The sequence below is a fragment of the Scatophagus argus genome, chromosome 6 (genome assembly GCF_020382885.2).
Source record: "Scatophagus argus isolate fScaArg1 chromosome 6, fScaArg1.pri, whole genome shotgun sequence".
Taxonomy (NCBI): Eukaryota; Metazoa; Chordata; class Actinopteri; family Scatophagidae; genus Scatophagus; species Scatophagus argus.
This window is the reverse complement of record NC_058498.1, coordinates 7,043,145-7,069,786: the sequence shown is the minus strand read 5'-3', so window position 1 is coordinate 7,069,786 and position 26,642 is coordinate 7,043,145. Positions and strand designations below refer to the sequence as shown.

The following is a 26,642-nucleotide window of genomic DNA, read 5'->3' as shown; positions in this document are numbered from 1 at the left end:
AAAAAACAAACAAACCTATAAAGTTTACATGAACTGGATTATATGATGATTTAGAACTTTGACATTTTGGAGACAGAATGAGAAAGGTCACGTCTACGGGATTACAAGACTATTACATTGGAGTGAATCTGTATTTATTAATCAGCTGTGCTGTGAACTCACCCTCTCACAGCCGCTGAGTCGGCCTGAAGTCCTCTTGGCTCGGGCGGCTCTCGGAGGAGCAGCTGCGACCAGTTCAGCTGCGTCCTGTCTGAAGTTATGCTTGGACCCTTACAAAGACACAGAACCCAGCAAAGTGAGTCAAAGCCGATCCGGATCAGACAGTGAAACGAGATTACGAAAGACAAACATCCCTTAAAACTATTCAGAAGTTGTGTTCAGAACAGCCGGAGACGAGCTGAGCGAGACGCGCTGCCAAAACAAGCTGGCAGAAAAGCTGATATCATGTCATTTGTGCTGGTTTAATTGAGGGATTTAGCGTCTGAATATTCTTCAAAGAGATTTTCCTCTGAGAGCTGAGATCACTTGTGCTCGCTTTAAGCGCCAAATTTCATTCATTTGTATGAATTTATGATAATGATATGAATTGAATTTTACCTAATGAAGGCTATTAATTAAGGGATCAACAGCGTGTGGGATTTCTTTGGTTATTTTACAGGTTAAAGATTATGTTTGGGAGGGCGGTGGGGATTTCTGCCTCGACTGGATAGAGACAGAAGAGGCAGACAGGAAATGAGGGAGAGTGAGACATGCAACAAAAAGCCGCCCCGGCTGGAACTGAACCGGCGAGCGTGCGGTTATCGAGACGCTGAATCTTTTATGGTTTATGATCAAACACACGTGTCACCAGGACTTTATGGTGTGTGCGTTACAGGACTTGTTTCCTCTGTGCTGTGAAAAACAATTTAAGGGAATACAAAGATCAAAACATAAAAAATAGCTTCAACTTGACGAAAGCAACCTTTTTTTTTTTATGATTTATAACTTTACTAAAACTAACTAAAAACCACCAGCTTGCTTGATTGATGAATTAATTGTTTGGTTTATAAACACAGCAGAAAAAAAATTAAAAACATTTTTCCAATCACATTTTCCTTAAGCCCAAAGTGACGTCTTCACATCACTCGCTTTCTCCGTTTCCAGCTCCAAGAATCAGCCCATCATTCTCACGCTGGCTGCATGTGAATAAACAGATCCTCATCTGATTAATAACCATAAAAGTCAGATTCAGATTTTTAGTGGGGAAGAAACTATCCTTGCAGCTTATTTATCAGCTGAAATAAAAGAAGGTGGTTTGGCTGAATGAGCCCTTAATGAAGCACTGATGGGAGCCCTGGTGGCAGGATCAGGATTGAAAAGGCCGCCTCGAAGCAGAGGTGCGCTTTCATTAGAAATCTGCTCCACAGAAACAAACTGACAAAGTGCAGAGCAGAAGTGGGAGTTCTTCCTGGAACAACGACACCAAAGTCCCGAGTGGATTTGGAGGTTTGGTTCAGCTTTTGGTAGATCTCAAATACATTTTCATTTTCAGTTTTCTCTGGCTCATATTATGTGTCTCTGTGTTGCCCCTGACAGTATATTATAATTGTGTCAAGAATTACTTTTTATTTTCTCTGTTTAACTTTTTTCTGCATGTTTATAAATGATCTCAACATCTTTGTAGTTTTCATCTTATATTCTGTTTTTAGGGTGACATCCCTCCACCTGGGGTATATATTATATTTGTATCATATTGTTGACTGTGTATCTCACTTTTCTTTGCACTGCATTAGTTGTGCTTTTTTATTTATATTGTTCTCACACAATGTTTGGTAATAATGTAATATTAAAAAAAAAAAAAAGAAAATCGGTACCCTTGTGAGCGGCGATGCTGCATGTCATCTGCGTGTTCAGATCCAGGCAGTCCTGATCTTTGTCTGTGGAAAAACACAGATCCTCCTGAGGCCCTGAATGCCTCGTGAGTGGAGGGGCGTTCCTGCGTGGCTCGCTCTCGGATGACCTGTGTTTTCTCCTCTCTCCTCCCTCCCCTTTCCCCCCTCCCTCCTGCGTCGTGGAGCCGCTCGGAGCTCCAGAGACGCCTTCGCTGAACGGGTTGTGCACAGAGTTCCAGTGCATCAGCTCCTTTTTGGGTTGAGCTGTGGGCAAAGAGCTTGAGCTAACGTCAAGTCCCAGCCTACTGCTGCCGGCAGAGCCAACAATAATGCTGCTACTGCTGCTGCTGCTGCTGCTGCTGCTGCTCCGTGGAGGGATTAAGCCAGCTGCTGCAGCCAAACTCGACTGGTGCGTCGGGCTGCCGATCATCGTGATCGCAAACGGGTCGTCAGAGGAAACAGGAGGCGGGAGGCTCCGGTCTCGTTTCCTGTCTCTGTCTTTACGATTAGAGGAGGATGAAGAGGAGGAGGAGGATGAGGTTGGGAGTGTCTTGGTGTTGCAGAGAGTCATGGAGAACGGGTCCCCTCGTACCTCCAACCCTCTGCCCTCCTGGGTCGGGCGAGGCGGCGGGCGCGCCCAGGCCTCCGATAAGTTTAAAGTCTCTTGCGTGACAGTCCTCTCGAATGCAGCAAGGAAGGGGTCCTCGGGGGGGATGTGTTTGCAGTTCCACACCGACGACTCCATCTCAGGTGGTGGGAGGGACTGGGAGAAAGCCGGGAACCGCATGGATGAGGGGTCCATGTCAGGGGGGACATGAGGGGAACGTGCCGGGGCAACTGACCAGACACTGGCAGGGTCATCCTGCAGGTGAGGACTCCGGCCGGGGGAGGGGTCGCGGAAAGCAGAGAGGAAAGGGTCCGCAGGCCGTCCCAGTGTCTGTGTTTGTTCTTTACTCTGTGAGACGGGAGGCCAAGCTGCCCAACCCACCGGCTCTGGGGAGGGCCCAAGGGGTTGATGGGACGGTGAGTCCAGGCCGGAGTCTTCCACATTCTCCGGAGAGGAGGAGTCAGATGAGAAGGCAGCATCTGAAACACACACACACACACATTAAACTCATTACAGGACATCAATGCAGGGAAACTGCTTTAACTCATGAAACAGTAATAAGATTTTACTGATCTGCTAAATCAAACAACAAAGCTTCAACATCAGTTTACCATATTTGCCCAAATACGGCACCAAGTTTTTCTGGATGTAACAGCCGGTGAAGGTTGTATCATAGTCGATGACCAGACGTTAGTCAAGGTCGTGTGGCTCGTGTCCTGCTATCTGGTGACACCTGAAGCTCCTCAAAGTCCTTCTGGATGTTCTACTAATGCTTGACTTCAGCTGGCACCATTTAATCTCATAACCAGACTGAACAGAATCGTCCCATCGTAACAAATGAATTCGCATCTTTTCGTGATGTGGACCATTTGGGAAGTAACCATTTCACTGACTTGGTAAAATGATCATAACCTGCTATGTGAGACCCAGCAGGCTTTAATCTTTTCTGTGGTCATTTGGTCATTTTGAGTTTTGCAAAGTCTACTTGTCCTCCTTGTTTTAAGAAGTTGCATCATATGGTTTCAGTTTCAGGCTCAGATTCACACTTTACTTTATTAAATCCCACTCATTTTAACGCATCCCGGCTGTGACGGCGTGCAGATTCCAGCCAGATGTTTCAGTGGCTTTGGACGCTGGAGATGCAGCGTATTTGAGCTTCCATCTCCAATTACGTGTTACTCTGGTAACCTTTATTTTGTTTTGTTTTGTAATCGTATGTCGGTGGGTGAATCGGGGTGGGGTTTTGTGAGCATGCGGTTGTGCCTTGTTTGTCTTCTCGTCTGACAGGGACTGTGTTTATTTTCATCACAGCTGCTGGAAAACGGGAGATCGTCTTATATTTGAGCCAATATAGTCTTGCTATGAACCGACAACAACAACAACATGATCTCTTACATTCAGAGGCACCAAAAGCGTTGCGCTCTCTGAGTTGTTCCCGACCATCGAAGCTTTTGGACTTGAAGGCCGATTCCAACGGCGGCCCGAACAAACTGTCTGAGCCCGAAGCCGTCGAACTCAACCTGGTGAGCAACGAGGAGGGAAAGAGACAGAAAATCAGGGGGAGCAGAGGAGTGATGAAGAGGAGAGGTAACAAAAAGGGAGGGAAGTGAGTACAGAGGAAATTGTATATATTTGTTTTCTTTTTGAAAAGATACAATTTTATGTCCTGATGGTGTTTATTTTTCCTCCTGGGTAACTCTGAAAACTAAATGAATAAATGTTGAAAATGAATCTGATTGGCCTGCACTGAGCCCCGACCCACCAGCTCCGGGACACACTGAAACGCTGACTACAAGACAGGACTTGTCACCCAACATCAGTGTTGAAACTGAATCATTTGTCTCTGAATGCAAGCAAAATTCTACAGTCAGCTTCCACATCTTGTGTCTCCCCAGCAGAGTGCAGGCTGCAGCAGATTAATGCCCACGATTTGTGAATAAGATCCCATATGGGTGTGATGCTTTGGGTCCACAAACTTATGGCCATTTATTGTAAGCAAGGGTGCTCTGGTCTGTTTTTTTGGTTTTGTCTGAGCTACAGATGAATTAAGAGGAAGGAAACAGTGAGAGAAATTGAGGAAAAACAAAACGAGGAAGGTGGACAGTGGAAGGACTGTGTGTGTGTGTGTGTGTGTGTGTGTGTGTGTGTGTGTGTGTGTGTGTGGGGTGGGGGGGCTATTTAACTTATAAATATACTGCTGCATCCCTCAGATATGACAGATATGAGAGGTGAAGGGCAGAGACATCTCACCCGCTGTGATCAGGACTGGAGGTGGACCTACGGAGGCCCTCCTGCTCCCCATCTGTTAAGAGTCAAAACACACACACACACACACACAGACACACACACAGTGAGATACAGCGACTGGCTGCAGAGAATGTTCCCTAATCAGAACTAATCAGCTGCATAGTGCTCTTCGTCATGGCATTAAGCGAGGGCGGTTATCGAGTTAGGCAGGACGACATGAGGGAAAACCCATCAGCCATTACCTTCTCTGTGATAAATACCAGCAATTAGCCTGGTCTCACTCGGCTGCAGCTTCTGCTGCCGTCGCTGCAGAGTAACCGCTTTAATCAGGCGCATCGTTAATCTTGCCACCTCTGGATTTAAGTGAGAGAGACTACTCGCTGCTGTGAAGCAGCAGGTTGTAGCTTCCCTCTCCAACCTAACGTCCTGGCAGCTAACGAACCTGTCGGAGATAAAACATGCCTCGGAGCACGAGCAGAGGGCTCGGGTGTGACTAATGGGGGCTGGCTGTTCATGCAAGGTCAGCCGATGAAGAGATTTCCCGTCTCGAGTTAAGGGGGGGGTAAACATGCTGGAGGCAGAGAGATGCTGCACAAGGTAGTAATCACTCAAATCCTACAAATATGACTGAGAAATGATTGTCATTCCACAAAGAAATGAAAGGAGAACTATCAGAGAAATAAATCTGAGAAATAAAAAGTTATTTTTCTATTGTTCCTCCGCAGTTGTGCTCAAAATCACAACTACACGCCCCTGAAGCTCTGCACAACCCTCTGGAGTGAACACAGCGTAAGTGCAGCTTCATCCTGCTTCTCTGCATCTCACACAGTCCGACCTGCAGCTCTTCGTGACAGACTGAGAGATAAGATGCAGCCATGCTTTTGCAGAGTCCCGACCTTGCACTGTTATTGGCTGCAGGCTACACATTGCTGCACACAGTCTGAGAAACTTACTAAGAAAATACGGAAACACAGGAAAAGGTCAGAGTCTCTGCAGAAGCAGACACCACTGCACACTTCTAGAGGCTTAGAAGTGATGACTGAGAGAAATGAATTTTGTATGAGTCTATCAGTTTTTTTTCTTAAGACATTTGCTGTGTATTATACCTTTAACATTGGATAACCACAATCTTACAGACAGACAACAGCAACTCACACCTGCTTTCACCACTGATCAATCTGATGATTATTTTCTTTATAAAATCAATTCATATTTTACATTATAATTTCCCAGAATTCCAAGGTGACACACTCAAATTGCTTACATTTATTCTGTGAATATTAGACAGACAGACGGACGGATGGACAGACGGACTCACCTCTGTGGGAGGCTCCTTCGCCCTCTTCTGAGCGACCTCCTGCAGTACTCGAGTTTCCTGCACAGACACAATAGAAGACAACAGCTTTCAGAAGTCTTTACTACAAGACGCAGTACAAACAGACGGACTACAACATACTGCGTATTACTTTGCTCTGTGGTACAAGAGAGACACGTTTGAATGAACTTACTGGAGAGATGTCGCTTGACTGACACCTGAAAGTCAAGAGAGGGAGGGAAGGGGAAGGGGGGGGGCATATTTTGGTTAATACAGTGGGCACATGTTCTGTATTTATTCTACTGTCTCATAAAGAATACAGAAGCAAACAATGGAAACAATGAAGGAACATGTCAGCCGTGATAAAGATAAGAGAACATAAAGAAATATCAGACTTCGGATACACACACAAAACACACACACACTTCAGTTTTTTCCACGGGGACTTTGTTGATAATAAGAAAATGTAATGCTGCCGTATTATCTTAAAGCATGTAAATATGCTGATATCTAATAGTAAATATGTGGCATCCTGAAAATGTTTTCTTTTTGGTCATTTAAGCACACATTCTGAATTGATATTCTAAATATTCTGAAAGTGACGTCCACTTTTTCTGCTGATGGAACTACCTCAGTGTAGAGCCAAGTAAGGGACAATTATGTTTAGAATATTTACCCCAGAGTTTTAGATTTCTCAGTCTTGGGAAAAATACTCATCAGAGCAATCCTGAGAAACACACAAAACATTAAAGAAAAACTGAAACAAGTACAACCTGTTGCCGTGCGCCTCTGTTCGGCGGCAGAGTGAGCGCCCCGACGGTGGCTTTCAGCTCTTTCTCCGTGGCAGCGGGGTTGCTGCGGTTGCTGCTGGCGATCGGCCTGATCTGGATGTGGAACTTCTTGGGCTCCTCGTCATCAAAGTCCGAGTCGCTGGAGTAAAAGTTGGTCTCCTTCTCCTCACAGCAGCGTACAGGCAGGAGGGTTGGTCAAGGAGAGCAAGCTCTTATCATAAACAAGGAGTGAGGAGTGCAGTGTTACAGGCCCTTTGAGACCGAAGACACTTCTTGACTCGTGTTACGATATTTTATGAATGTTTTGACTCAGTCCTCACACCAGAGTTTCAATGGGACAAACTTATAACGCAATACTTGAATATTTACACTATATGGACAAAAAGGACAACTGACAATCACACCTACATGGATATTAATGACATTAATAAGGAGTTGGACCCCCCTGCAGCTATAACAGCTTCCACTCTTGTGGAAAGGCTTTCCACAACATGTTGAGTGTTTCTGTGGGAGTTTTTGCCCATTCATGCAGCAGAGTATTTGTGAGGTCAGACACTGATGTTGGACCAACAGGTTCATAATCTCTGTTCCAGTTCATCCCAAAGGTGTTGGATGGGGTTGAGGTCAGGACTCTGTGTGGGCCAGTCAAGTTCTTCCACACCAAACTCATCCAGTCATGTCTTTATGAGGCTTTGGAATAGCTTATGGAATAGAAAAGGGCCTTCAACAAACTGTTGGTGGAAGCATAGCATTGTCCAAAATGTCTTGGTATGCTGAAGCATTAAATATATTTCTATGTAGGCAAACGCTGCAACTTCCTCAATTCACTGAAAGACTGAATTGGGACAGCAGAGATGAAAAGCAGCGATCAAACACAACAGTGCAACACAGACACAAAACATAAACAAAGCAGAGGCACCGACGAGCGAGCGGCAGGTTTCAAGCTGCCTCAATGTCACATCCTGCTGCATTGTCGCACCAAGTCGCTTCCCCTTCCTCCTTCTTTGGACTACGCTGCACGTGGCAAGTGGTGCATCATGTCATCAGAGGTGCGTTTGTGTCTTGTGTTTATAAAATCAGGAGGAAATAGGTCAAAGAACCAACTACTCTGCCGAGGGGGGACAAAGTCAGGAAGAGCTGTTATCTCAGAGCTGTCAGGACAGCCAGCCAGGACATGAAGTGTTAGCTAAGTATGGAGGATAATTCATTCATATGCCAAGCCGGCGGAGAGCAGGTTTTAGCTCGTCTGTGTTTAACAACAGGGGTACACTTTGTGTAACAAATTTGTGTAATAAATTTCTTTATAACTGTCTGGCTCTACAGTTAATGAGGCCACGGATGAAGTCGCACTGCTGACCTTGTGACTACGCTTCGTTTAACAACACGTCCATGTCAGTCAGGAGCCTTTTAGAGTCTATATGAGGCCAAATTTGCTGCAAACTCTGTCTGTTATATGCGTCTCAAGTCTTAAGTTTGCGACATCCTTCATGAATCTGAAACACGTGGGTGTTCAAACTGAAGCGATGTGGTGAATTTAATGAAGGCTCCAGTTGGCGTTTTCACAGTTGTGCTTCGTTTTCACTCAGCTGACGGCGCGTTTCATGTGTTTGCGTCAGCTCGGTTCAGATGTGGTCAAAAATCATCGAGTAAAAACACCAAATATTTACCAACTGCAGTTTCAGAAATGGGAAGGGCTGCTTACTTTGACGAGTTTTAAAAACGTATGAATCACATGTTATGATAGCTGAACACCTGCAGTGGATTTGATCTTTTGCAGGACTTGCATTCATCTGTCCAACAGACTTCCAGAGGCTTGAATAATCTGCGCTATGAGGAGCATCGAAGACTTTAGTTTTTCCTCTAATTTGGCACTCTTTTGCAATCATACTTGGCACAAAAAAACCCCAAAACATCTTGTCAGTAACTCGACCGACCTAAAACAAAGAACAATTATAAACAATTATCAGTGAGAGGAAAGAAAAGTTGAAAGTTGTAGTGGTTCTTTGCGGTGTGAGTTAATCCTGGCTGAACATGCGTGGGCTGAAAAAGGATATCATTCTGCGTGCTGTCGGCTCGGATGACAAATCCCTCATCGTCGACTTCCAGGGGTGAGCTCTATATGAATGAGAACACACACACACACACACACACAGAGGGAGTCAGACACCAGCTGGGTCGGCACTACAGAGACAAATGGCGCTTCAGCCACATACCTGACACACAGAAGTGCTTTGTCATACTGTGTGATGCATTCTGCATGTTGTACTGGGAGCTTTCTATTAGAGTCTGAGTGAATAAACAAGCCCTTAAAATGTCAAAGGCCCGAGTGTGAGTCAGTGACAAACTGCGACATCCGTTTTACAATAAACATGTTATTCCCAACGGGTCGAACGAAAGCGAACCGGTGGGTGTGCTTTTGGTTTGCTTTAAATCAGTTCATGTGTGTGAGCACATGTCAGATGTTTTGTTCCTGTAGTCATATGATCTTCAAAATAAAAGACACGAGGAAGGCCGCACTTAAGATCCAGCCAGCGTGGAAGCAGTTATTATTAGACTCAGCGTGGTCATAAACAAATGGCAAACGTAACTGCAGTCGCTGCCACTCACAATCAGTTACACTCACTCAGAGTTGATTAGTTAATGCAGAATATGTGACTGGACTCTAAACGTCAGAATAATAAAAGGCATCTTAACCACAGTTGGACTCACATAAATTCAAAGCAACTATTATCGATATTTTATGATAAAATTTCAACAACAACAAAGTGAAAAGAGTGTGACAATGCAAAAGGTTACACATGCAGTGATGAACCTACAGAGGATTATCACCAGCTAAACTGAGCTTTACGGCTACTTTCAACTCACTGTGGAGCTGCGACTGGACTGTTTTAGTTCCCTCTCAGCGCCCTCATAGCAAAGTCTTTGGCCACAACAGGCAGCTGAAAACTCACCAGAAACTATGTGCAGCAGACGGACACAGTTAGCAACCAGCTTGTTAGCACAGGAAGCGCTTAGCTGATAAACAGTCACATAGGTTATTTTAACAAGTCCGCCGGTGAACAGGAGGCCTTTACTCATAACTAATTTATAGGATTGTTGGTGAGCTCGTGTTCGAGTTCTTCTGCCCTCTAGTGGCAAAAGAAATCCATCAGTCCAGCTTTTCCCATGAAAATTATGGAAGAGATGCTATTTGATTTTATTCTTGCATAATTAAAAACAGACAGCTAAGGAAGGCCTCATCTTGGACATAAATCCGTAAAATATGATTTCAATTCGGATCAGTGAATGAAGCTATGAAGTTTTTTTTAACAGTAATTAGTGAGGTGAAGTGTTCCATTCGACACAAAAGCAGCACACGCCTCGGAGTGCTACAGTGTGATTTCAAAAGGTAAAGAAAACCAAGCAACAGTATTAGGTTTGCAGGCTGATGTTCCGTCTAAAAGGCGGATGGACTGTGTAAACGCACGTAGACTCTTATGCAAGTGGCCTCTGCTAACGTTAGTGAAACCTTTCACACTACAGTCAGAAACTTAATGCCTGGGAAGTGTAACACAGCAGCTCCAGTGGCTCTGATCTGCTGTTTACTTTCTCCTTCCACATCAGTGTGTTAGATGGCTTTCTGGCAGCACACACACACGTACATACAATCCATCTCTCCCTCTCTCATATACTAGTGGCACACAAGCAGGAATACACATACACACACTCTGATGAAGGTACACACTCCCCCATCTGGCTGCCAAAGTATCTCAGAAACCTGTTCTCAGAAGTACCGGAATAAACCTTGGAAACCCCACACCGTCAGTCATGTTGCTATCACACGCTGATTTCCCTCTTACCTTTTATTCCACTCACATACAAACACACACACACATGCACGATTCTGCTTTTATAGCCCAAAAGCCACAGCTGTCTGCAGGGATAACTGCAGCTTCAGGAGTCGGACACGACTGATAATTGACTCAGTGGTTTTTGGAGCTGCAGTGTTTGGGTGTGAATTAAATCTGATACTCACCAGCGCCTCAGTCACTGCTGAATCTCTGCAAAAGCAAATGGAAAAAAAAAACAAAGCCTCAGACTTGTTTTCATTGTTCAGTAATAACTCAGACTGAAGCCAGCAGCACAGGATTGAGATCATGATTCACTTTCAGAAGATTGCAGATTGTACAGGAAAGCATGTTTGCCTTTTCTGTGTGTGTGTGTGTGTGTGTGTGCATGGACTCACGTAGAGTCTGGCTCCTTGTCCCTCTTCCCCAGGCCAGGGATCCTGAAGGCTTTCGATCGACTCTTCTTCCCACCTTCGGGTGCCAAAGCTGTCATGTATTCCTCAAAACCAACCAGAGCTGCAGACAACAGGCAGTTTGACAAGAATGAAACACATTCAGAAAACACGAAAACACACACACACACACAAATTCATGCACGTAGGCACACTTCCACTCGCTCGCTGTTGTATTTTGTCACTATGAATTATTCCACCTCCACAATACTGCATTCAGTGTGGGTGTTTACATATTTTTATTGTTACACAAGCTGCTCAAGTTGTATGTTTATGCTTTTATTGTACTCCCAATGGCAACAAGCCAAATATTCCTCCTGTTGTGCCGCCTGTACCTGGCCGGTCTTTGCCCGTGCCCTTCTGCTCCGCAAATTTCTTAATGAGGTTATCGGTGCTGATGTTTTCCACATTCTGCTTGAATTCCTCATGAACCTGCAGAAGAGCAGAACAGAATGATCACCTGTTCCCCTAAAAAGCTGATAACATCTCATGTGAAGGCTGGAAAATCAGCGCAATGAAACTGATGGAAAGCAACGAGGCTGTCAGGAGGAAGTGGCTAAAATCAGAGCCATCCATCACTGTTGAATGGATAGGAATAATGCAAGAAATACAGACTATTTTCCTCAAAGTCCAAAAGGAAGGATTTTTCCAGATTGGGACCAAGTGGATCAAGTGCACTATTAAACCTATAAGGTCAGGCTTTAGCTGATGTTATAGAAGTGTGCACAATGCCACCTGAATGCACTCAAACTATGCTAAGTGATCGTGTGAAACAGATGCTTTTAGAATAAAGGCAGGATTCTGTCTTCAAAGACAAGTGTCAGACACAACATACCTGTCCCACCTGCACGTGGGTGTCTTCTATGGAGTGGGAGTAACCTTTGATCAGCTGTTTCATCTGCCGCAGGTGAGCCTCCTCGATTTCCTGAAACTTCTGCTCACAAACGTGCACACGCACCAAAACCACAGAGAAGGAAAAGGAAAAAAACTCCACGTATGACCATGTGAACCTCAAAATTCCACTGCTGGTTAATTCATCTTTCTTGTCTTTTGCTGATCTTTTGTGGCAATTAAATCCTTTCAAAAGCAACCAAAAAACATGAAAGCTCCACTCACATCTGCATTTATACACAGCTGTTTCTTTTTACCAAACAGCAGAGAAATTCTGCTTTTCCAGTAATGATGCTGAGAGAGAGTAAGTTTCCCAGTTGTCATCAACATAATGGTGTGTGCTTGGTTAATATTCATTGCTGTGGTTGTTACCATTCATGCTCAGTTCACTGTCCCTGCTGAAGGGCAACCACAGTCCAATTATAGCAACTTTAAACTCCACATATATGCAGTAAGAAAGAAAATGTCTTTTAAACAAGAGCTGAGGATTTGGCTACAGAGAGGGAGTCAGTCTCCAGAAGAGGTTCTGGTTTGCCAGTTCATTAAACCAGTGATAATTCGAGAGGATTTAGGATTTAAGTTTGATCCTGACTCTTCATTCAGCCAGCTCATTTGTTGCTGTCTGGTTCCAGGGGAATTGTCTTGATATAGTGCCGCTGGCTTTCGTTAGAGAAGTGAGATCGCCAATTTGTTTCCTCCAATTAACTGTGCAAACTCCACTGACTCTCCTCAACTCATGTCAGCCTTAATCAGGGCCATTCATGCCCATCTCCCCTGAGCCACGACTGCAGCCTCTCACACGTGGATAAGACTGAACGAAAACCTTATTGGTTGGGTTCAGTTTGAACAAACTCTAGTGCAGTTTGATTCTTTTGGCTTGTCAGTGAAGATCTGGCACGTGCAGCAAGAATTGATCTCGGCCTCTTATTTACTGATCTGCCATTTATTGGCCCCTCCTCCACGTCTTCTTCGCTCTTGCTCTCCCAGGTGCCACACAGCCCCTCATAATGACCAGATCTTTCCCCCTCACATCTATTACAAGAGATAATTGGTCACAAGGATTTCAGTCAGCATTTCAAATGTAAAATTCGCACACACACACACACACACACACACCTAGGGGTTTGTTGAGGATTTCCATAGAAACAGCAGCCGTAACCATGGAAGCGTGGAGGCAGTGATTAAAGGTAATAAGCAGGGCGCAGGACGTGCATGTGTGCGCGAGCGGGTGGGTGTTTAGGAGTCATGAGTTGAGGCTTCCATTTTTGGGGGAAGGCATTATGATAAATGAAAGAATGAGATGGAGTTCTTGTTCGGTGGGAGGCTACAGAGAGGGTGAGTCACAGACATAAAGAGATAAGATAAAACCCTGGAGAAGACAAAATACATTTAAAAAAAACCAAAACAAAACACCACCACATCAGAAGGTGGGAGAGAGCAAAGACAAAGTGACCCTTAGCCCATCTGCACTCAGAGCTGACCTGGGAGGACTCGCTCATCTTCTGCTCAAACTCGCCTCCCACACGGTTGTACTTCTCGATGCACAGCGCAAATGACTCAGCCGCTTTCTTAGACTTCAGCTCCGCCTAGTGAGAAAGAGAAGGAAAATAATGGCCTTTAGCTGCAGAGCCCCGCATTCAAAAAGCTGAAGTGAAAAATGAGCAGGTTACCGAGAGAACGGAAATAATTTTCTGCCCTATAATTACAACGACTCCATTCAGTATTCAGCAGCCTGCGTCCGTGAAACAAGAGCTGCTATTGGAGGTCTGAAATGTTGTTTTTCATAATTGTCAAGAAAGGGTGAATCTAATTAACTTAACTTCAATATAACAGACAGTCGGTGGGCCAAGAGTGGACCACAAGAAACCAGAACGATGGATTTTACGTGTCAACAGCGAGGCAATCATGACATGACACCTGGATCTTACACAGGTATACCGAGGCAGGAAACTGAATCCAGCCTGTCAAATTCCGGTTCACATCCAGCTGTGCACAAAACGTACCGAGAGACGTGTGCAGTAGATCTGGAGACGAATATGTTTTTTTACAAATTGTGCACTTCTTTTTGATTACAATTTTTCATAAAACTGAGAGAGTAATCAGGGTATTTTTATATCAGAATTTCTTTCAAAACTCTCATCAATCTTATCAATAAAAATCTCAATTCAATAAACTATTGAAAAACACTATGTATTACTTACAGACAGTGAAGTAGACTGCGTGATAGAAACGTACTAAATAGACCTTCAGGTCAGTCAGTTTACTTTGGATAAAGGATAAACTTTCAAGATTCATTTAACTGTAAATGATCATATTAAATGCAAAGAAAACCACAAATATGATCACAAATACAAGCCAGATTAACAATAATAACAATAATAATAATAATCATTTCCATGGATCCATCAGTACAATAACAGAGTCATGTTATCTGCACTGCTCTGCTGCTGGGGGTTTTCATTTTTAACAGAAATAATGTTTTCACACTAATTAATTCCACTTGTTCCTCCTCTTTGCAGTATTCCTGATTCACGTTAAACTAAGACTTACCACTTCCTGATGTTTTTCACATTAAAAGCCTGCTTATTAAGGGAAGCAATGCTGGCGATTGTAAGTAATGAGTTTATATTACATCATGCCCAACACCAACTCTTAGCCCCTCTGGAACGAGAAATGTTTTCCATTTAAAGGATGGATTCTCCAAATTCATCCAACAAAATAACTATCAGATGTTTCATGCAGGGAGTATTTCGTTGCTAATACTGAGCTGAAGGTAAAAAAAAATATTTCATAAGGAGATGATACAAATCTCAAATGTCTTAAAAATAAGAACAAATAAACTAGAAACTGTCTAACTAAACTAAAAGCCGAACTGCCTGCAAAACAATCTTCAAAACAGACGAAGCGGTGGCTCACTTTCTCCACTTCTTTCTGTGGAGCTCCCTCCTTCCTGAGCCGGTCCAGCTCCAAACACTTGGAGTGGTAAACCTCCTTTGACTTCTGGAGGTGACCGCTCTGAGCCTGCAGCGCCTGCACCGCCTCCACCGTCCCCACCATCTCCTCCTTTGTCTGGGTGACACACATAAAGACAACACGCTGACATACTGTGCAGTTCATTATCGGATACTCTCAGGGAAACTGCAACAATTACAATGAAGGGAGAAGGCAGTACTAGGATTTTGGGTGAGATTAATTAAATCAGGACAACAGAGACACAATGCAGAACAAGTAATGAGAAAATGTACAGAGAGATTGTTCAAAGAGACACAAACAGGCACAAAAATCAGGGAGTGTTGTGTCTCACTGGCAAGGCACGTACCTTGCGGTGAATTTTGACCTGCTCGTCTGCGTACTTGTTGATTTCCCGGATGAGATCGTTCATCTTCCTCATCAGCTCGAGGTGACAGAGGGCCAGTTTGTCTGAAGACACTCTGAAAACGTCCCACATGGGAGCGAAAGTCCTGGGAAATACATGCATAAGCATCAAGCAAACACGAGACTGTGAGACTCAGGTGTCGTGCTGTGAACACGTTCTAAAAATACTCTTCTAAGACTTTGTTAAAGATTTTTTAAAAATTCAACGATATTAAAAAGTAATAATGAAAGAGAAGGTATTAAAACATGACAGAAATACAGACACGTGTGTTCATGCAGGATCCCATCAGTGCTGTGCTGTTTGATGACCATTTACTGTTATAAATAAGCACTATTAGCTATGTAATTAAACCTTTCATTGCTAAGCATCATCACTGAGTGTTTCAAATCATATAATAGAAAACACATGCATTAAATCATACAGGCTAAGTACCGGAGAAGGCATTATTTAATCATAAATGTGGACATTTGGTGATGCAGATGGACCTCATTCATATCTCATATGTTGCCATATGACCATCACATGTATAATTACAGGAGTAAACAACTTCCAACGGTATAAATTCAGCTGGAAGGCGGCGGCGATGAGGATGACATGTGAAGCTCCTGCGCTGTGCCGTGTTTGCGTGGCAACACTCACCCCTGCGGACTTCCGTTGCTGGCCATCTTGGCCAGTTTGCTCATCGATTTGGAGTAGGTCTCCTCAACAGCAGCACTGTGAAAACAAACACAGTGACATAGGAATTAACAGTACGGCAACTCCAATTTACTTCTGCCAAAGAGAAACCTGAAGATCATGGGGACACACATTCTACACCCGTCACACACCGCATATATCGTGCATGTGTGTATGTGTGTGCGCGCCTCTTTCTATTTGTTTCTCTTTTAAAGTTGCAAGTGACACGACAGGAAGAGCAGTGATGTGTGCACTCTTTAAAATGGAAATTCTTATACACAGACTTCAGACTGGTAGATGTAATGTACTCAAATGGCACTTCCTCACAACATGACCGCCTCTGCTAATGGTCTCATATGTCTATCTGGCACTAACTTTGGGCCCAACTCGGTGCATCTACCACCAGCGTCAGTGAGATAAAGATTAATTTTCATCAGCGTTGGGTAAATGTGGCAATAAGCCACATTTAAGTGATAAATGGGCTAGTTTTGCCAGTCATGGGCATAAAACTTTAATAACCAACTATAATAACACTGAAGAGAAAGCAAGAAAAAGCTTTGATCCAAATATCCTGGGGGTGAATACAACAACACAACAGGAAGTCATAAACACACACACACACCAACAAAGACCATCAGTCTTGAGCAGTGTGCAGGAACTCAAACTGGATCACAAATATCAACAAAAATGTTGAGGATATGCCGGTTTTGTGTGATTAAAAAAATCTGTTTGCTTTGTGCACTGGGCCACAGCCATGCTAGAATAGAAAAGGACCTTCCCCAAACTGTTGCCACAAAGTTGGAAGCATAGCATTGTCCAAAATGTCTTGGTATGCTGAAGTATTAAGATTTCCCTTCACTGGAAGTCAGGGGCTGAGTCCAAGTCCTGAGAAAGAAGCCCACAAAGAGGTGTGTCTGGATACTTCTGTCCAAATAGCGTACCATTAATATTTTTAAATGTCTTGGAAAAAAAGTGTAAAACTCAAAGAAATTAAATTTACTCTGTATAAGACAATGGATATTACTTTATTACAAGACAGAAAGTATAAGATGGTAAGAAGATGACAGCAGCAGATGTTTTGCTAATTAGCTTGAATCAAAATAGTCCCTGTACTACTTGTTTAACTAATTATTGCAGCCCTAAACTGATAGCTCAGCAGAAGTGAAAGCCTGATAAGCCACCATTAATAGTCCCTCACTAACAAAAAGTACCAACATACTGTATGTCCATTAGTACCAGCTTGAGGACAGTGAACGCAACATGCGCTAACTGAGAAAGCCTGAGGATGTGGCTGAAGTTGTTACGGCACTTTAACCAAGTGTTTCATATTACGTTTTAAATCAAAGTGACCTTTCCGGCAAGTGGAGTGAGAAAAATATGGAGGCAGCTCATCAGCACAACGGCCTGTCCTCCATCCCGTAGGCTCACACTCTGTTTTAACCCCCAGTGCCCCTATTTTATTTCCTCACTGCTGATTTGTTGCGTGCTGCTGTCCAAGCAGATAAATGAATTTCCCCCTGCAAGGAAATGTGCGCACACACTTTGAATCAGTGTCAGGAGGATTGTATTACCGGTCCGACGGTGCACACTGGGTGCATTCGCTTCCTGCTGCGAGAGCACAAACTCTCATTATTCCACTCAATTTACCCACTGCTAATCACTGATTAGAAGACAAAGCAGTTAATATAACATACTACACACTCTAAGAAGAAAATTTTAATGAGGTAACAGTCTGAACCCCCCTCCAGGTGCTTCTGGTAAGCCTGTCAAGCTTTCAGCATTTGTACAATAACAACAGTGGCAGATTTACCTCTCAACCTTTTAATTTATTGCCAGCTTTAATAAAATGTAATTTACTTTTCATACACCAAAATGTGCTCAGCCTGCACGGGCTTGCGAGACACCACAGACGTAACAAACAAGAGCAATAATGTGATCAGAGTGCCAGAGCAAACACAGTTCACCTCCATAGAAATCAAACACCATCAGCCCAAATGTGAACTCAGTCGTGCTCATTAGACTTTACAGCTCAGACACATCTGAGGCTCAGACTGTGCCTTCACCACAACAAGCAGCTCCTGGGTCGCCGGTCGCCATTTAACACAAACTGAGCTGGATGAAACGCGGTCTGCACACAGCAGCTTTCTGAAAATCTTTCACACAGCTAAATGTAGGCTTCCTTTCTGGTGTTCTCACATAGATCTTAGTTGGTAAAGAACAGATGTGCAGTCAATACAAGTTACCAAGTAACAGCACATTGGCTTATTCAGAGCTTGTAAACACCACTCAGAAGACTTATATCATCCTGTAATTCAAAAGAACTGTAGATTATTTTGAGACTTAAGAGATCGGCTTTATTTTGGTTTAATGAAAAAACGACTGCGATGAAGAATGACAGATAGTGTGACAGATAACAAATAACATCTTCGGCTGGGGTTGTCATCGTGTGAACTTCCCCAAACCCGAAGCACAACAGAGCAGCTAATCTTTCACCTGTGATATCATCCAAGGCCGAGCATATGTTGAGAAGTGGATTTGCTTGTCAGGAAAGGCTTTTAATAACCTAACTTATGAATGTAACTTGGAAATAACTTTTACAACTTGTAAGTCAATTAGCCAGTCATGAAAATGATTGTAGCTTACGTTAGAGCAGATGAAAACAAAGTTAACTGATGTTATCTTGAGCTTCAGACTGCAGACATTTAAGCTTTGTTACTGGTGATTACCTTCTACTTTTGTGGTGTCTTAGAGCCGAGGCTCCGGGCCACACAGATCAAAAACTCAAAGTTTTAGCAGTGCTCAACTGATCAAGAAAATCCTCTTCTTGGAGTCCAGCAAAAATCATGACCAGGAGACAGAGTTCTGAGCAGCCAAGTCTTTAATGTGGACAAAAAAAGGAGTACAGTTACATCTTTTAGTCAGTGCTGGGCACTAAACCTACAAACAGGGACCCTTAAGCAACAACAACAATGCCCATGCATGTGGGCAAGCGAACAGGCAACACCTTTCTTAAGGCTAGAGAGGTTAAGCATTGTTACTAGGTTTCACATTCAACATACAGATAATACCATAGTAAATATATGAACCGATTATGAGAAAGGTTACGTAGTGTCAGTGTTCCATTACCCATTTGTGAGTGGTATAGTGTGTAAGGCATGCAAGGTGTATAGTCAGTGATATCAGTGGATTGGTGCATACAATTTGTGACATGGTGAGAGTGACAAGAGTCATCATAGTGAAATACACAGGATGGTTCACTCTGTCGAGATGTGTGGGAGCGAAAAACCTTCTAGAAGGAAAACTCTCCTGTGGCGCCACAGATGACCGACTTCCAAATCCACATCCTGAGCTGTGAACTATCAACACAACATATGCTTTCAGTAGTGCACACAGTGAAAAGTGAACGTGAGTGAATATGATGAAGAATTCATAAGAGGTGGGTGTTCGTTCACGGGAGTGCAGGAAAGTTCAGTGAACGTCGTGAGTCGGGTGGGAGTTTGCGTATTATCCGAATGACGCCATCCATGGCTTGAATGAGATCCTTTAGCTGCTGAAAGATCTCATCCTTCTGTCGAATGAGGTCATTCTTTTCAGCAATGATAGTCATCAGGTGAACTTGCACCTGCCTGAGGTGGCGATTCTCCGCTATCAGTTGTTGAGTCTCTATGTACTGCTTACTTTGGCGGCGAAACTGTCTGGCCCATGCAGAGGCGGATATCCTTCGACGTTGGGCACGGAGGTAAGTAACCTCTGCAGGTGCTTTCTTATACAGAAGGTTCTTGAACTGGGGTATTGGCATGGCTGCCAATGCCTGCGAGTCGGGTGCCTCTTGAGTGGATGTGCTGGCTTGAGTGGTAGGAGCCCCTCCTTCGTTGGTGGCCACTGAGGAACAATAGAAATCCTAAGAGCTTTAAAATGCCTAGGATTATATGTCTGACAGTCAACTGATGAGCTATTTGCTGCAAATTCTCAATTTTCTTTCTCTGCTGTGCTCTCTACTGAGTAGCTCAGTCTTATCGGTCCTGGTGTGTGTGTGTGTGTGTGTGTGTGTGTGTGTGTGTGTGTGTGTGTGTGTGTGTGTGTGTGAGTGTTCACTCCCATCTCACTTTATCTTTCCCTTCTCTGCTCCCGGAACACACACACATTCCAGATTGATGATCAGCATTGATGATTTCGCCTGATTCTCACCTGTGAGCACACTTCCTTACCTTCACCCTTCACTCAGACACCATCACACAAATTTGCAGAATATTAAGGCTCTGCTTACCTTTAAAAAGTTAAAGGTGGCTGTGAGTCTGGTGGCAGGGTGTGGGCGCTGCTGGTGGTGGACTATGGATTCTGTCCCCTCCTGGCTTGCTCAACAAAAACTAATGTGGTGTTTTAGAGCCGAGGCTTCGGGCCACACAGATCAAAAACTCAAAGTTTTAGCAGTGTTCAATCGTTCAAGAAAATCCTCTTCTTGGAGTCCAGTAAAATCATCAACAGGAGACAGAGTTCTGAGCAGCCAAGTCTTTAATGTCGACAAAAAGGGAGAACAGTTCGATACGCACACTTGGCACACATAAAGGTCTCTGACCAGAGCTGCTGGCGTCTTTCACTTTTATACCTTTGGGATTTGGACTTATCCACGCCTATTGTCCATCCCCTTAAGCATTACATTGGTCTTCACTCATTCACTATTAAGTATTTTTTCAACCTGGGTTAGCTAGGGGCGTCCCAGGTGTCATATTTCATCCCTCTGTACCAGCTACTCCTTGACTCCTCGGTCATCTTGGGGATTTTCCACTTGTCTTTTAATAAATCTCTATAGACAACTTACACCACTGGTTCTCCTCCTTAGGCGTGTTTTCCAATTCTGCTTAAGTTATTGCTAATCTCAGACACCATTATTTCTTGGCTGTTGCTTGTAATATTTTTTTTAAAAATGACTGTTTATGCAAGGTTACAATGAAGTGCTCTTTTTAAGCTCACACAGAGCTTACAGTGAGGTTACAGAGTTCACTGGCTCCCTTACAGATGTACTTTCTCAATCTAGCACAGCATGACTACCTCATGCTGTCACAAGGCATTGCATGCTACATTCTTTAGCACATCACACACTTTGTCAGAAAATTATGCCACACTTTTATGCACCAAAGCGTGTACTTGTGACTTTTAATCAAAGAGCAGGTATTTTATAACCCAGCCGCTCTAACTTTGGACTGATGAGATCTCCAAGCAGTGGAAGAACTCCTCACGTCGCCTGTGGGAAAACTGAAGGAGATTTTCACTTCAGCAAACGGAGGTGTCTGACAGCTCCTGCCATGATGCAGCTCTACTCAGACAACCGCTTAAGATTTGAATTATTCAAATCCAGTAGTTTTAAACGTGGATAAGAGAAGCCCATTCGATAATCCACCTCTTCAGGCTTATCTGTGTGAGTTTTTTCCTTCCAAAGGTGGCACAGCAGTGAGGGCAGCAGTCAGAGATCAGAGCAGAGAGGGTTTTAACCAAGACATGGCTGGAGACATTAATTATTTTTTTTCCACTTTCATTAAAAGGGCGAGATTTGGCCTTGACGGAATAAATGTGACGTGTCATGAAATCCAGCAGAAGTTAGTAAAGCTCAAGAGTGACCCGAAACAAAAAGAAGCCCATTAAAAAAATACAACGACTCCATATCACAATCCACATTCACAGGGACCAGTAAACCGTCTGAGGTAGCCTACACATGTAGCGCCTCAAACGTCACACAAAACAGTCAGGGACTGCAACTAAAAGTCTTGTTAGATACAGCCAGAGATGGAATCCGAAACACATCATTTATAATCTCCGTCCATTTCACTTAACCTTGGCACAACCTCCCATCTATCAACCCAAGGATGTACCACCCCCCCACACACACACATCCCCACCCCAATCATGAGCGTCACCTCCCACACAGATTCAGAAATACACTCAAATCTTACCTCTCACGGACAAACTCAGCCAGCTCCTTGGTTGCCAGCTGGCCATGCTTCATGTTGTGGTAGAGCACATCAAAGCCGGCATTCTTCTCCCCCTGCCAACGTACAAATACAACACACACACACACACAGGGTCTGTTAGCACCAAAACCAGGCACAGCAAACCAACATCAGAAAGTTAAAGAGCGTGATGTCAGTCGGTGCTTCAGTGCAGCGGGATCACATTTGTTTTGAATTTAAGACATGTTACGTTATCATCGCCCTACCAGGAAACATTTCACAGTCGGTCACATACGGTTCAATCAACATAAGCTGATGGCGCTGTGGATGAAACCAGCTTTGGATTCTGACATTTAAACTGAACACTGACACCATTACTAAACCTCAAAGCTGTGTGTAAAGGCCCAGTGCATACTGCCTCACTGTCTTTCTGTGAGAGAAACAGCTATACAAATATCTGTCTGTCAGCTGATCAGAATTGAAACTATTGGAACGTTTTTTTCTGTTTTAATCAATCCTCTAGTGGTATAATTTCTAAGTAACTTGTGATGAGCTAAAGTTGTAGTATGCAATGCCATATGATAGCATGAAGTAGTGATGTTATGTTCTGATTACAACTGAAAGAAAAGCAAGATGCAGCTGTGTTAAAAAGGTACAACGGTTTAAAGGCATGTAAGCTATGGAAGGTAAAAACTGTGTAGTTGTGAACTGTTTATGATAGTAAAACACTGCCTATGGTAGTAAAACACTGTCTATGTAATCTCATTACAACCACTGTAAGGCTGAAAAGAACATATTATTGTAATCTTGCATAAAACAATTATTTTAAAAAAATATTATACAAAGAGGCCTGGAAATGAGGCCTGGAAATAATGGCGTTTGAGGCCAGCAGTAGCTTAGGTTAAAACTGGAAGCTGGCCAGGGGGAGAGAAATATTGGTGTAAACTGTGCTCAAGAAGCAATTAAAAAATAAATAAATAAAGTGGAAAAATCCCTGAAACAGCCAAGGAATAGACAAGCAGGTGCAAGATAAATCAAAATGAAGCCTGTGGAAAGTCCCCAACTGAACCAGGGCAAGAAGATGACTTAATGGTGTAAAAACAAAGATGGCAAAGGGATGGACAATAGGCGTGGAAAAGTCCAGACCCTAAGGTACATAAGGTGAAGCCTCCAGCCATTTTATTGAGCCATTGTGAACTGCTCTGCTGTTTTCTCGACATTAAGGTCTTTGCTGCTCAGAATCCTGTCTCCTGCTGATGATTCGACTGGACTTGTTTTGTTCTGGACAATCAGACACAGCTAAAGCTTAGAATTTAATGCCTGTGGCCTTGAGCCTCGGCTCTGAGTCAACACGACAAAAGGCGGTTGATTGATACCAACACTGGGAAAATGCACCACTAGGCCAAAATGATGTGACTTGACAAATAAAGCTGCAGGAGAATTAATTAACTTTACAGGCTATTTGGCTCAGTCCAGCTACACTTTTCCACTTCACTCACTGCCACACGACGCACAACAATATACTGACATTGAGCTAAAGTCAGGCATCAGCACGAGTTCATCATCACCAGCTTATGATTCAAAAAAATTATTTTTTTTTAATTCAGCAAGTGCTCGTAATGAAAGACAAAGCATCAAATTAAAGTTAGGTAGCAGTTTTTATTTAGTTTTGATTTTATGCTCTGCCACACGTCTCTCGCGTCCCTGTTAGGTCCTGGCGGGTAGAGGATAAATGAGTGCCCCTGGATGCACCTGGACAGTCCATGCATAATGCATGGAAGATTCAACATCCCCAAGGCTTTCTACGCTCACTTGGACACGAGCTCTCCTCCTTGCAACATGCCTTGCTTTTGTTTGGTTTTATTCTGTTGCGCTGTGTTGTTTTATTTGACACCCTAAAACACTGAAGTCGCGCGCACCACCGACTCACTGCTAATAACTTTAGATTTTTCAACTACAGTGCGCACAACTAAGAGTTTGGCTATGAGAGAAGAGTACAAACAATAAAACATCCGCTTTGTTTAGATAAACATACTGTTGATTTGTGTGCTGACAGTAGAAAGAACAGCTCCCTTAAGCAATTTTATTTATTTTGAAAAGCTTTTCGTTATTCGGTTAAGCTGTCATGTTTAGTTGGGGTCAAAGTTCATGCTTGGTAACCTCTAAGTGTAAATCATGTCCTTCTAAATGTTGCCTGCAAGCTGCTGCTTTTAGTTTAAAAATCGTCCGCGATAAACTTTAGACTCAGCACGCACGGGGCTTTGAACCGCGGCTGAACACCACTGGAAATTTCTTTGCTATTTGTTGTTCATCTGTCAAGCCTGAAAACATCAAGACAAACATGACTCAGCTGCGTTGTTGTTATGAGGAAAATATTGTCTCCCTTGCAGCTAAGCAGATTTAACCCATCGTGATTACCTACACCTGCACCCGTGTGCTCAAGTCTTCCTAATCCGAAAAAAGAGCCTGACTGAGGCGCCATCATTGCAAACAGGCTGTCATTTCTTCAACCTCGCCACATTTTTCAGCCAACAGACGTGAGTCTCAGCAGACAGAAACATCGACAGCTGCTTCTTAAGGACCTAAAAATACCATGACGGAGGAGAACAGACCAGTTCCCAGGTACCAGGGGAATGGCTGGAATGTCAAGGACACACACACACACACACTCATGTTTCTTCATTACTTAGATTTATTCATCTCATGCAGACTATAACATTATAACATGCCTAACCTTGATTCTTACCCTATCAATAAACCAAGTCTTTTTCTAAAAATCTGCTGATCTACATTATGGGGACTTGTCCCTATGATATGATTAATAGATGTCCTCAAACACACACACACACACACACACACACACACACAGCTGAGACACATTCATATGTACTAGGCTCCAGACTCCCAGCGGTCAGGATGAGAAACGGCTGCATTGTGAGACATCTCAGACGGGCTGACAACCCGAGAGCCCAACACCATCAGCTCGGACAACGAAGCATGACTCCAGGAAAGAAGAAAAAACAAAAAAGGAGGGCATCTACTGGTTTAGGGCGGCACGGTGGTGCAGTGGTTAGCACTGTCGCCTCATAGCAAGAGGGTTCCAGGTTCGAATCCCGGTCTGGGCCCTTCTGTGTGGAGTTTGCATGTTCTCCCTGTGCCTGTGTGGGTTTTCTCCGGGTACTCCGGCTTCCTCCCACAATACCAAAAACATGCACATTAGGTTAATTGGCTACTCTAAATTGCCCCTAGGTGTGAGTGTGAGAGTGTGTGGTTGTCTGTCTTTGTGTGTTGGCCCTGCGATTGACTGGCGACCAGTCCAGGGTGTACCCCGCCTCTCGCCCGTAGTCAGCTGGGACAGGCTCCAGCTCCCCCGCGACCCTGACGGATAAGCGGTATAGAAAATGGATGGATGGATGGATCTACTGGTTTAGAGCTCCCAAAACTTGGTCAAAACAGTCAGTTCAATAAGTTTTTAGGAGCTTTAATCCAGTGTCCAGAAAGTTGACTTATACACAATAAGATTTAAATAACTGATCATTTAAGTTATTTTTTTCCACTCAAAGGCATTTTGGGTCCAGTTTGTCATTTGGGAGCATTTGTATCTCATCTTTGCTCATGTGACAGCAAGACAGACTATATGGATGAAATCATTAATAATGAAAATATTCATTAGTTGCTGCCTTGAGCAGATCCATTTCCTCTCAATTTTTCATCCTTCATCTGTCTAAACAGAGGACAGGATGTGCACACAGCTGGCTTTCTGCGTCATTTTTTCCAGAATAAAAAAAAAAAACAGCAGATAATAAAACAGTTGGGGTAAATTTGCATCTTCAAAAGGTCACTTCACCCAAAACACACACACACACACACACACACACACACACAAAAAAAAAACATGGTAAATTTTTAATGAAAACTATTAAACTGTGGATTATGGAGATGCCGATTTTTGCAAATGTTATTTTTCAAGGATGTGAGCATCACAAGTGGTGGCAGAAATCCGATCTCACTGCATATGAAAAACTTCATTAGTTAAAAACAAATGTGCAACGGGAGGAGAGCACTGCACATAACATACAGTTAATAGTGCAACACAGACTACAGCTACTGTGGTGCGACATTTCTAACAACTGCCACCTAAAATAATTTTGAAAATAAGCACACGTTTCTGCCTTGTTGGGGCAAACAGTCCGACACTCCTTTAAGATGTTCAAACCAGTTTTCTTCCCTTCCTGATGTTATAATTGGCCTTTACTGTGTACTCTGTAGATTTGTATTTTTCTACTTAGATTTGCATTTTCTTACTGAACTCATATAACCTACTGTGTGTCCTCCAATTAAAGAATCAGGCTAACAAAGTTGGTACCGTGACCCGGATTGGTTGGCTCTGAGACCACGTCCAATTGAGGACCGCCAGAGTCGACTGGAGGAGACCATTTGTCAGACAATTCCAGAGGCCTCTAACAAAAGGTAAGCAGAAAACCTTTTTCTTATCTGAAATTTCTGCACACTGGACAAGCTAAACCAAAACTGTCTGATCAAGACTATCCTCTGATCACTAAAACTATAGTAAATTTCTGTCTATAAGTACCTGCTTTTTTACTGTTTATTTAACTGAATGGTCACATGTAAAGTCTAAAACACA

General features: G+C 43.4%; 1 protein-coding gene and 1 long non-coding RNA gene across 4 annotated transcripts in view; both read right to left on the bottom strand.

The window, feature by feature from the left end:
* The window catches only part of fcho1 (FCH and mu domain containing endocytic adaptor 1), a 56,955-nt gene that overhangs the window by 6,297 nt on the left and 24,016 nt on the right, over positions 1–26,642 (bottom strand). For 2 of the 3 annotated variants that reach the window (XM_046391202.1, XM_046391204.1), the window contains exons 3-19: positions 22,001–22,092; positions 16,017–16,091; positions 15,321–15,462; positions 14,918–15,070; positions 13,483–13,587; positions 11,946–12,044; positions 11,446–11,542; positions 11,057–11,174; positions 10,847–10,871; positions 8,886–8,946; positions 6,814–7,007; positions 6,234–6,258; positions 6,044–6,100; positions 4,729–4,780; positions 3,874–3,998; positions 1,854–2,957; positions 163–269 (exon numbers count right to left, since the gene is read on the bottom strand). In XM_046391202.1, coding sequence (XP_046247158.1) covers positions 163–269; positions 1,854–2,957; positions 3,874–3,998; positions 4,729–4,780; positions 6,044–6,100; positions 6,234–6,258; positions 6,814–7,007; positions 8,886–8,946; positions 10,847–10,871; positions 11,057–11,174; positions 11,446–11,542; positions 11,946–12,044; positions 13,483–13,587; positions 14,918–15,070; positions 15,321–15,462; positions 16,017–16,091; positions 22,001–22,092 — 2,631 coding nt within the window. The remainder of the gene's footprint in view (positions 1–162; positions 270–1,853; positions 2,958–3,873; positions 3,999–4,728; positions 4,781–6,043; positions 6,101–6,233; positions 6,259–6,813; positions 7,008–8,885; positions 8,947–10,846; positions 10,872–11,056; positions 11,175–11,445; positions 11,543–11,945; positions 12,045–13,482; positions 13,588–14,917; positions 15,071–15,320; positions 15,463–16,016; positions 16,092–22,000; positions 22,093–26,642) is intronic. The other variant, XM_046391205.1, reaches the window with a different exon arrangement.
* Positions 18,913–21,917, bottom strand: LOC124060349. Its single transcript, XR_006843556.1, has 2 exons — positions 20,320–21,917; positions 18,913–19,934 (listed from the first exon to the last, which is right to left on the bottom strand). It is a non-coding gene; the product is annotated as an uncharacterized LOC124060349 (long non-coding RNA).